Source organism: Eufriesea mexicana, unplaced genomic scaffold (genome assembly GCF_001483705.2).
Source record: "Eufriesea mexicana isolate 0111107269 unplaced genomic scaffold, ASM148370v2 scaffold6825, whole genome shotgun sequence".
In the NCBI taxonomy this organism is placed as follows: domain Eukaryota; kingdom Metazoa; phylum Arthropoda; class Insecta; order Hymenoptera; family Apidae; genus Eufriesea; species Eufriesea mexicana.
Window position 1 is genome coordinate 166,884 of NW_016914676.1, and position 12,661 is coordinate 179,544.

At 25.3% G+C, this 12,661-nt stretch overlaps 1 protein-coding gene across 1 annotated transcript; it reads right to left on the minus strand.

Moving 5' to 3' along the window:
* Nucleotides 1–2,254: 2,254 nt before the first annotated feature.
* On the minus strand, nt 2,255–11,187 carry LOC108552444 (general transcription factor 3C polypeptide 1). The gene is made up of 12 exons (XM_017906990.1): nt 11,053–11,187; nt 10,619–10,812; nt 9,915–10,544; nt 9,655–9,823; nt 8,357–9,234; nt 7,926–8,285; nt 7,606–7,846; nt 3,924–7,420; nt 3,068–3,573; nt 2,806–2,998; nt 2,583–2,670; nt 2,255–2,376 (listed from the first exon to the last, which is right to left on the minus strand). Exons 1-12 carry the CDS (start codon nt 11,135–11,137, stop codon nt 2,255–2,257), a joined length of 6,963 nt encoding a protein of 2,320 aa, XP_017762479.1. The 5' UTR covers nt 11,138–11,187.
* Nucleotides 11,188–12,661: the final 1,474 nt, after the last annotated feature.

Below are 12,661 nucleotides of genomic sequence, written 5' to 3' on the forward strand. Positions count from 1 at the left end.
TATTACCCGAAAAAATTTCTCGAATATCGATGATCTAATTTCTCGATGTTAAAAATAATATAAATATTTACAAGCATCGTTATTTCCGTCGAAATAATGCTGAATGTTTAATAACAGCATTTATAATTAATTTTTTATTCATTCCATATTTTTTAATACATTTTTAATCTTTTCCAACAGTTCGTATAATTTTTATCTTATAGAAAAATGTAAAGATTTTCTTTTCCTGATCTTAAATCTATCATATTTTTTACTATATACAAATGACGACAATTTCAACATTTTATAACAAAGACAACGAATTATTTAAAAATGACATAAATTAAATGTGTAAAAAATATGTACTTTTTCAAAAATATTCTCAAATTTATTTCTTATTGATCAACCTCTTTCTAACAATTTACTGTAACATTTAATAGATTGTTTTACAATTACTGTGCATTTATAATTTATAAGCAAACATTTGTAAAAATATGTTGTACTGTTGTATCTATATTTTCCTGTATATTGTTATTGTTGTATTATGTAGGTACATATAAGTACGTTATTGTTAATAATATTATTACACCAAAAAATGGCATCTATTATTATAAAATTTCCATAATTAAAATTCGATAAAAATATATATTTACACGACTAATACAAATATTTTAATACATAAACATTCCATTACAATTATTAATATATTACTGTCCGATTATATTTTCTAATTAAAATTTGAAAAATAATAGCTTTTATTTGCAACAATTAGATTAGATACTTTTTACATTAATCCTTATTTATACATTGATTAAATACAATTGCTATAATTTATAATTTTACTACATGCTATGAAATTAATGCTACCAATGTATAACTACTTTAACTATCAGTGAAAAATTGTTATTGGAATTAAAATTGATATTAAATTAATTATTTATTATATAATTGCAAGCTTTGAATTTGTTGAACACAGATTGAATAAAATATCATTCCTTTATTATTATAATCAACTCAAATAATATATTGAATAATAAAATGTCAAATTTAATGTAATCTGACTATTTAAGAAGATAAAATGTTATGTTATATAATTTTTAAATATAATGAAAATGAGCTTGTTATCTATGTACCTAATTTTTTAGTTAAGAAAAATAAAAACGTTTAATATAAAAATCATTAATGTATAAATGAAATAGATATCATTTAAAATGCATAAGAGATTAATAAATTAAAGTAATATATAATATTTTTACAGAATTCAAATTTTATTGTTATAAGTAGATAATAATTTAATATTATGCTTAATAATAAATAGATCATTTTATAATTTACTTTAAAAGTTAAACAATTATATACATATTTTAAAAATGGTGGGAGTATAGTTATGCAGTAAAACAAGAAATAAAAAATATAATTTCATTATAATATAAACCAAATTATTTCGTTTTATGCAAACTTTATTTTACATATTCTAAAAATGAATGTTACCATAAAAACATATTGCATATTGTAAACAGATATATTTTTAATATTTCAAATTTATAGAATAATTTCTTAAACAGGTTATAATTAAGAACTTTATTACTTATATAATACAGTATATTATTATAAGTTCACTGTATAAATCCAAGAATATAACTTTGTTAAGTATATTAAATTTATTTACTCACAAGCATAATTAGATTGTAATACTTTAAATAATATTAGTTTCTTTAATATCTTAATATTTGGTATAATTCTTTGACTTTTAAAAATGTAGTTGTAATAATAACCTTTTTAAATAACTTTCATTCTAACTGCATTTAATTCATTAATCAAATAAAGAAGATATAATAACATCTCTTAAATATTTGATAATAGTAGATATTTATCCAATTTGCCATTTCATATCCAAAGAGGATACAAAAATTGTTATAGAAACTGCAGTTCCTTGTAAAGTATGTTTGTATAATATAATTAGTATCAAAAGTGTTATTACTTTTTCAAATAAAATTTTTCTATAGTATAACTCTATTTTTTAAATCATAAAAGACAATATAAAACCCAATTAAACATTATTTACATATTAAACAAAAAATTATAATTAACATAACTTATTGTAATCAAATAAAGTTTTTGTGTAAAAAAATCAATAAAAAATCCACATACAATTTCATTATTAAAACACTAAATTTGCTGATTTACAAAAATTAGTATTACTTTAAAATATAATATAAATATAATATACAGATTCAAATTAATTTTTTAGATTTAATAACTTAATATTTGCTAATTATGTAATAAAATCAGTACTATACATCTTAGTACTTAAAAATATTCCAAATTTTAATATTGCTCCACTCGTAGGTTCAAGGAAAATATCTTCTTCAGTAGCCCAATCATTATTTGCAACTTCTAAGAAAAAGTGCAACAAATAAATATTATTATATATTAATATAATTCATAATTATCTAATATAGTGATGAAAATATTATTTACTTCTAAGAATTTTACAAACTTTTAAAACGCTAAATACAAAATTTAAATATAAGATTAAAATACATTTAAAAAACAAAACAAAAGCTAAAAAAAAAATTTTCTTTACAATAGTGATAACTTACTCAGCTTAACTTGGGATGGTTTCGAAAATAACGTCACACGTGACTTTTTCAAGAGTATTTTTTCCAAACATTTTAACTTTACCAATATCTGCCGTAAAAATAAATTTTACAATGTTTAATAAAAATATTCAAATATAAACTATATAATGTTATTACAAAAATTATTATAAAAATTAGTATAAAAATAATGTTATATAGTTACATACAATTATTAGTAATTTACCTCAACTAATTCGCGTGTATGACATGGTTGAAGAGGAGGGACAAATCTATTTTGTATTTTAGTTAATGCTATACCCGGGCGTGTTAAACAGTATGACAAAATTGACCCTAACATACGATCAAGTACTCGTCGATTTAAAATTCCATCTATTCGAATCCATGGCTTTATAGCTACTTTTATTTCTTGTTTTGTACTAAAATGTGAATATACTATAAATTTAACACCCATTGTTTAGATATAATAATAAAGAAATTTTACTTACTTTAAATCTAATTGCTTTGCAGCTCTAGATATATCTTTCTGAGGTAGTAATCTAGTTCTCTTCCTTTGCATCCTTTTTTTAACTTGCGTATTATATTCTTCATCACTATGACTAGATATATCTTTATTAGAATCTTCATTTTTATTTTCGTTATCTTTTATTTCTGACTGAATATTTTCTTCAATCATATTCTCACAAACAGTTTTTAATGATTCATTCTCTAATGGTGAACTAAGACTTTTATTAGGTTCTTTTATTGTATTTATACCATTATCTTTATTTAATGTATCTTTAGAGTTCATCACGTATACAGTTCCTTTAGGAATTGGTATAAGTGATTCTTTTTCGAGGCGGCATATCTTATAGGAATGTATTAACCAAGCATCAGCATGGCGATGATGTATGTACCGAACTGTCGTTACACCAGATCGCAAAAATATGTAATTATCAGCAAGGAAAGAAACAATTCGGTATAAATCTTCTCCTAAAGTATCTTCAAATTCATCCTATGAAAATAAATAAAATAGGAATTAACTAATATATAATACTTAATTTCTTGTTTATTTATTATTAATAAGATAATACTTTATGCTAAATATTATACACAATATTTTAATATATTTTTACACGCAATAGGTAATTTTAACGTTATATCATAAAAATATTAATACTACAACTAAAAATTAAAATTATGCATGTTATGAATAAATATTATAACTGTATAATTATAAATATTACAATGATAATTCCAAAAATATAATTTAATATTTAGTAATAAAATTATTTTAATAATTATAACTTTAATTTTTTAAATCTGATACTTAAATTTATATTATTGAAAGATGTTTTTACTTACTATCAACTCTTTAATACTAACTCCAAGTTCTTTTTTATCACGTACAAATCTATATACTGCTTCCATGTTATTCAAATTTAGAGAGAAATTAGTAGATAAATTTTTCTTAAAATCAGAGTATGAAATACCTTCCTTTGGAAAAACTGCAGATTTATTTATTTCTTGTATTAAATTATTTGCAGTACTTAATCTTAAAGGCAATAGATCTGAAGGCACTGGAAGACCTTTAAAATTTTCATTTTCTCTTATATTTAGTGACTTTAATTGGCATAAAGAATAAAAAACTTTAAACATATTTACAACGAAATATTCATGTGCATGATGACTATCTGCTACTGTAAGTTCATTCAATTCTTCTCTCATTCGTAATAAAGCTATACGAGTATATCGCTTGTGTACATCTGAATCATCAATCTTACAATATGAATTCAAATAGCTCTGTTCTGTTGGAATAGTTCTTAAAATATCACTAATACGCGTGAAAGTATGTTCACTGCTCTTTTTTGGTTGCAATGAAATTTCACATTCCATATTATTAGTGGATTTTGCATCATTAATTATCATCTTTTCATTATTGGAATGTTTTCTTGAATCTTCATTTTGTGTTTTATTTGATGTTTCAATCAAAATGGAAAAATCATTTTGTATATTTTCTTCATTTTTTTCTGTCTGTACCTTATGATCAGATTTCTTTTTTTTTTGAACAGATTCATCTGGATCCAATGTTTGTTCATCATTATCTCTTTGTCTTTTTCTTCCAGATATAATTAATTTGTCTTCTTTATTTACACTTGATCCTATATATAAGTTAGATGGAGATGTTCTTTCTGTATTTAATATATTATCTTCGTGTTTATTGTTTGTATTTTCTGATATTGATACATGATTATGTTTTACTTGAATTATACTTTGAAATTTAGACACTTTATTTGAATCTTCGTCTATACTTTTTTCTTGCACTGCACTGTCTATTGTAGAAATACTATCTACAGTATATGTTTTACCTTCTTCTATTTCCATCATTGAGTCATCATCATATAGTGTTGCACGCTCCACATCGTCTTTGTTTAATACAATTTTAGTTCCATCTTGAAATTTAATTATATTCTGTTCATCATCGACTACATTACGACCATTTTCCTCATCGGTATCGAAATTTAATTCATCAGAGTCCGTAAAATGCTTCACATCTCTAAAACTTCTTCTTTCACCTTCATTTTCTGACAAAAGTATGTTCTTTTCCGCATCTAAATCTGAAAAACCATCTCTATCTGATTTCCCATAAGTATTATGTATATCATTATAATGTAAAATATCAACCTCAGAATTCAAACATTTATCACCATGTTCTTCAATATTAGTTACTGCACTACTAGTTTGCAAAGATGATTCTTTTATAAACTTCAAATTATCTAAACTAGCTAATACATCCTGATATCGTTTAGCTATTCTAAAGTATGTTTCATCTTTCTCTTTTAATCTGGGATCAAGCATTATAACTTGATCAGGTATTTCAATATCAAAATCTATTTGATCTCGTACAATATAATCGTGTATTGCACCTATTAAACCACCAGTAATTGTTAATATTTCAACACCATTACATTTATCTGATGCATTACCTTTATCATTCATTTGATTATGACAGTACCAATTACTAAGTTGAAGAAACACATCATATGATTCCTTAAATATGCCATATGGCCATTTAGTGTGAAACTTATATATATAATTACTACTTAACTGATACTGAGAACTACTCATTGGCATATAATTACCATATTTTCTTATATTAGTCAATTGATTCTTTTTAATTGTAACCATTTGATCACTACGAATTTTTGCCATAGCATTTCTCAACAACATCTCTGGATACTGCTGATACACTTTAAATAATTGATATGCCCAAGATCGTCTATCCTTGCCACAACACATTGAACTATGAATGACAGAATTTATGACTGCGGAGTGTATGTCATTGATATTTCGAATATCCTTCGTAAATCCACGATTATAGAACGGTTTTGTGGGATGTACAACTTTGTAAAATAAATTAAATTCTTGTACTGTCATTGGTACAGGTAATGGTTCTTTAGATCCAACATCTGAAATATCATAGTACTTCTTTGCAATGTAGGCAATAAGTGATTTAAATGCCTCTGTAACTTGTTTTTCATATTCATGAGGATTTTTATGTTCTTCTTTAAGTTTCTCTACAATGCCACCAAAGCGCTTTTTAAGGAAAAAATTTTGCTTAAGTTCTTCGACGCCTAAAGCAACAGTGTTAACGTTCCGTTGTTGTCTGAGCATATATAAAAGTCGACGTTGACAAGCTCTTGATGTTTTGTTATGTGAAGTATACGAATATGTCCGTAATACATCTCTTACTGCAGAAAATGTTATTACTTGTTTACGTGGATTTGGACAAAGATATACCATGGCAACCTTACAGATAAGTAAAATCTTATCCTCGTATGGTTCCCAATCCACTCGTAACTTGTGCATTCGTTGTAATGCTCGATAATCAATCTCGTCGTATTTAGTTCTTCTTTTATTACTACATTTACGAGGTAACACTCTCCTAACATAGGATTTTTGCTTCGTACTTCGCTGGCATGTCAGCGCTTCATATTTATTTTGTTGATCTAAACCTTCAGTATTTTTAGTTTGGACTTTCTTTCTGAATTCTGTTGCACTTAAAGAAAGGGGCCCAGACACTGTTTTCAATCCGGAAAATTCGGTAAATCTAATAGGTTTTGCCTTTATTTTAGCCAGATACATATCCCTCTCGTAAATTACATTCTGTTCTTTCTTTGTTTGTCGAACACCCGAACTAGAGAAACCCCAGTTCCAATTTCTTTTAAGATGTGCAAAACACGCTGAATCTATTCCGGCAGCACCTTTGCGGTCTCCAGGTACTTTACCAGTATCTAATTTTACAGCTTCTTCTGGAGAGCGGGCTACTACTGCTTGAATCATATCAGCCTTTTTATTTAAGTCTTCTAACACTATATCTTTGCCTTGAACAACAAGCCGGCCGCCTAATGGCGTATTAATACATGTATTCCACATATCATACCAGTATTTCTCGACTACCTGAATTTCGACGAAGTTATATTTAATTATGGGATAAGATTTATCTTCAATTATATGATAACTAGGAGCAGAAGATGTTGTATCCATTAATTCAGTATGACGATTCACATAAATGAATACTTGATCTTTCTCTTTCAGCTTTTGAGGCCCAAATTGCACTAATCCAATATAACATAATCTTGTTACAGTTTCATGAATATGAAATATATATTTTCGAGCATACAGCAAAGAATTTCGAATATCCACCGGTAAATCTCTAACTAAATAATGTTTCCGAATAGGATGATTTATGTATTTATCCATTTCTGGTATTGAAAATGAAATGTAATGGATCTTTAAGAATATCGACAAAGGAAGTCGTAAAAGGACATCACACATTAGTGTCCATCCTTTGGGCCAACCTAAAGAATAAATTTAAACGAAATATTAGTAAAGCAAATTCGAGTTATGAAGAATAACTTAAAAAAATTATAATAACTAATGCAAAACTTATTCATTTTTATGTAACTTCACGATATAATTTTTGTAAATAAATTACAAACCAAATGACTATTGAAAATACAAAGTAATTATAAAAATAACTTACCATTATATTGTGGCAAAGGTGGTACAAACATTTTCCAACTAACAGTTTTAGTATAAATTGTACTGAATTCCTCTACTAATTCTTCAGTAATGTTAAAATCATTACTTCTCAAAAGTTTGATTTGTTCTGTTTTTGAAAAAGTTTGTTCTCCAGGATGTTCATAAACCAAATAAAATAAGAAAATATGTAATGCTTGCATACGAAGAAATTTGGGACTATATCCGTATTTTCTTGATATTCTCTAAAACAAAAAGCTTAGACTTAATATTAAAATAATATAATTAAAAGGTATGTAAATTTAAATCAAGGTAAATACTTACAGGTCCACATTTGAAACTTGATGGTACCATTATAGATTGTTGGGATGAAGATTTATCATTTTCAGATTTTAAACTTTTGTTAGGTTCGAATTTTGGTTTCATAGATGATTTAGGTTTTTGTGAGGCCACCAAATAGAATTTCAATTTTGCTTGCTCCACAGCTGATTGAATAACACCACTTTTAATATCAATGTTTGGATCACATATAAATGTTAAATGTTTCTCTTTCCCACTTCCACTCAAAGTTATTTTTATATGTTTTACTAAATTATCTTTGGCAAGCTTTTGTAACAATCTAATTAAAGATTTTTTATCAATTTTTACATCATAACCTTCTTTATCTTCTTCTTCGTGTATCATCTAAAAATAGAAAATAATTATTTATAAATAAAATTAGTACAATTATTTGTAAATAAAATGTATTATTTTACCTTCATTAATTTCGTCATGTCATCAATAACTTGATGTTCTTTAACTGATTCTATAATCATATTAGCTCTTCGCAATAATCTATATGTAATATTTGTCACACTTTTCTTTTCAATATTTTGTACATCCTCCATAAATCCATATACTTCGTTTTCTGATTTCGTTTTATTTGTAGGTTTCAAAACTGTTAAATCAACTTTTATATTCTTATATGCAGCTACTGCTTTTTCATTTTTTGATAATTCAGAAATTTCCAATAATGTATTATTAGAGTATGAATTTTCTTCTTTCACCTCAATTTTGTTAATTTTACTTGATAAATAATTAGAGAAAGTGCATTTATACCTATTTGGACGCTTTGTTACATGATATTTGTATAATATTCGATTGACAATATAAAATATTTTTTGCAATTCTATTGTTGTAGTCTTTGACTCGTTTTCTACTAAATTATCCTTATCGACTATATTACATTTAGATATCGTTTCCACACTCTCTTCTTTATTATTAATAATGGCATTTTTATTTTCCTCTATATCTATTTTAGCTTTTTCTAAACCATTACTTTCAGTTGTAATTTGTTTTGTAAGTTCTTTAATTTTATGCATTTCTTTATTAAATTGTTTACTAAGTTTACTAGCTTTTTCATATTTTTTTGATACATATTTTGTAAGTCTCTGTCTACCAATATCATTCATATAAGTAGCAACAATATTGGTTTTAACTATATTTCGTAAAATCGTCCGAGATTGTAATTTTGTCAGTCCCATTATCTTAGCTAAACTTCCTTGGCATACACCATCAATTTTATTAGCTTCAATTATCGTATTTGCTTGTTTTAAATAAGGTACTCCATATTTATGATTTGAGATGTTTAATTCTAGAAAGGAAACAATATAATAATACATAACAAATTTAAAATATATAGAATAGAGAGAACAATAATATAGACAACAATATAGAATAATATAGAATAATATAGACAAAGAATAATTACTCTAAATAAATTGAAAAATGTATAATTTTTATATCTTAACACTACATTTATATCTACTTTTTATGAATATAGATGATTTTCAAATGATACTAATTCAAAAAATTAATTTATAATCAATTAAATTATACATATAGTATTTGAAATGTATTAAAATTAAATAATATAATATTTTTGTTAAAGATAAATAAGAATAATTCTCAATTGATAATTCCTAAAATACTTTAAATAACTTCTATTTATTTAATTTTATAAAACAAATTTTATTAATGCTAATATGTTATAAAATAAAAGTCATAAGCAAACCTTGAAGTTCATCTTCTTCTTGTATTTCATCTTTATTCCAAGCTTCAAGAATATCAATATTTGGAGATAATAACTGTACTACTTTAATCTTCTTTTCCTTTGTAGGATTATTTTTTTGCTGCCATTCTACTGGTGTTGCATTAGGATATAAAGTTCTATATGGTACTCTCTTATTTAAATATACAGATTTTTTAAATTATTAAAATAACTATTATTATATAACTAATTATATAAATAACCAAATATATAATATTACTTACAATATCAGTTTTCACAACTTTTTGGAAAAATGAAGTTTTAAATAATTTTTTTATTGCATTTTCAATTTGCAACTTGCGTTTTATTTCATCATACTCTGCAACGCAATTAGGTTTTGACTTAAGAATTTTTATAACTTCTTCAGCCAAAAAAATTATTTTTGGTTTTCTTTCAACAAAGAATCGTGGAAGATGTAAAAGGCTTCCATTACAACTATAACTACCACTCTTTTGATGATGTATTTGCTTTGTTATTAGTTTATGGCGTAGTAAAAACTTTCGATGATAAAATAAACTTTTAGGATCTTCTTTCAATGCATTAAGACTAAGTTTTCCCTGGGTAACTTCACCATGATATCGAGATCTTCCTACTCTTTCTAGGAAACAATACTGTATTACATTTAATTCAAGTATAGGAGATACTTCATCTCCCATCAGTGCGTGATTTCTAGCAGATTGTGATGCAACAATAACTAATTTTTGTCCATATTTTTCTATAGCTTCATCTAAGCTGAAGTTTCTTACAAGTCTTGTAATATCTTTCCTAGTATAATAAGTAGAACATGATCCTTTAATATCATTTACAACATCATGCACTGGGCAATGTGGATAAATGTCTGGTGGTACATTTTCCTAGAAAAATGTATAGTTTCTTATATTTCTTATAAATTACTAAAATTTAATCTAATTTTCTTCAAAATACTTACTGGTTCCAATATAATACCTAAATCAGGATCTACAAATTGATAACGATCAAAAATTACAAGTGACTCTCTTGTAGTTTCTAATTCATAAAATTCCAATTCTCGGATTTGAACACACACTGACCATATTTGAATCATAAATGGCTTTGAAAATGGTATAGGATTGTGCAGTCTGTGTGCTAAACGTAACCATAGCGCTAACAGAAATAAGATTATATATAAATACTAACATATTCATAAAAAATAATAAAAAATTAGATAAAAGTTGATAAATACAATTTGAAAAATAATGAATACATTTACTAAATTTTAAATATTACATATGACAAGTAATATAAAAATGTTCAATTAATAAATGTGTTATTAGAAAATGTTTTACAAAACAATAAATAATAATAAACATTATATTTAAAATAAATATTAATATTTATACAAACCTTCTATAGTAATACCATCCAAACCTTCTAATGCCACCTCGTCAATTATTGAATCTACTATGTTAATTGATGGATATGACACCATATTTAATCATATATTAAAATATAATATGCAATACAAAAAAATCTTCCATATTTCTATTTAATTATGCACTTTCATGTTAATATATAATTTATTATGACTTCGCAGGTTAAATGTCATACATTAGATAACTTATCACACACGGTATGGTACGCTATATCATATAGTTTAGTATTACAATCTATAAAATACTCAAGTGTTTCGAATGGGTCAGATTTATGTGCTGTAATGGACAACGCTGTGATACAGTTAATTATAAAGATCTTTTAATTTCAATTTCTTTTACTATATTTATCATAAATAAAATATAATTAAATGGTTACAATTAAAAAGAGCCGTCTATGACATTAAACTCAAAGCTCGAGTTCCGCAATGAGAATATAGATGGCTCTGATGTTACTGATACTTTAATAAATCAAATCGGCAGTAGAAAATTCACTAACTACTCAATATCTGTGTTTAATTTATGAACTTTTATAATTGCATCGGAAAGGTAGGTCCTTCAAGAACTTTCCAATATAACTTTCGATAGAAATTTGTCCCTAATTAATTAATTATTACTATCCTCTTTTTTTTTTTTCATTAATTACTATCCTCTACGCAATTAATTTATGAAACCTTATGCACTCATTAGAAAGACAATGTTCTTGCGAATCTTCTCACATAACTTTTGATCACATTTTGCTTCTAGTTTCATTTAGTATTATATATTTTCACGGAAGATCGCGATAGTTGTCGTTACGAAATCATGGACACCATTAAACAATAATTAATAAATTACTAATTCGTTGCAAATTATGTACGAAAATTACATAAGAATGTTGCTCAAAGTTTTAACTTTGCAATGAAATTATAAAAGTTCATAAATTAATTACGAAAATTGAGCAATTTATTAATTTTTCTCTGTCGGAACCCTTCTATCCTTTTCTATTCAATCTCTATTCTTGTCTATCACGTGACGAGCTCTTCGACGACCTCCTCACCTATTCTATATTCCTATTACTTTTCCGAGCATATGGTCCAAAATTATAGATGGCGCTGATCGCAGGCAGTAAAATTTTTATTTGAACTAGATACCTCTTTTGGTTATGTGTTCCTAATATATCTTAATAAATCAATTGGACAGTAGAAAATTAATAAGTTTCCAAGTTTTTGCAATTGATTCGTGAACATTTATAGCTGCACAGCAAAGTTGGAATTATAGGCAACATTCTTATACAATGTTTAATTTAATAATTAATACTTACATGAGCAATAGATTTTGTATTTCCTGTATCTAATGATTATATTTTCGTGTCCTTTCTGTAATAAATAAGATTGCTATAGAAAATTGTTTTTCTTGCAAATATTCTTATTATTCTGTAATAAATATATACTAGCATAAGGAAGCGTAAAAAATAAATTTTTTTATTAAGAAATTTTATTTATAATTGTTTATTTACAATGTTTTCATAGACGAAAAATGAATACAAAATGAAAAATAAATTGAAAAAAGCTACCAACTATAGACGGGAATCGAACTCCGGT

Coding starts and splice junctions, on each gene's coding strand:
- LOC108552444 (XM_017906990.1), bottom strand. CDS start 11,137: ATGGTGTCATATCCATCAATTAACATAGTAGATTCAATAATTGACGAG. Junction 10,813..11,052: donor GGATGGTATTACTATAGAAG/GTTTGTATAAAT, acceptor TATTTCTGTTAG/CGCTATGGTTACGTTTAGCA. Junction 9,235..9,654: donor AGAAGAAGATGAACTTCAAG/GTTTGCTTATGA, acceptor TTTCCTTTCTAG/AATTAAACATCTCAAATCAT.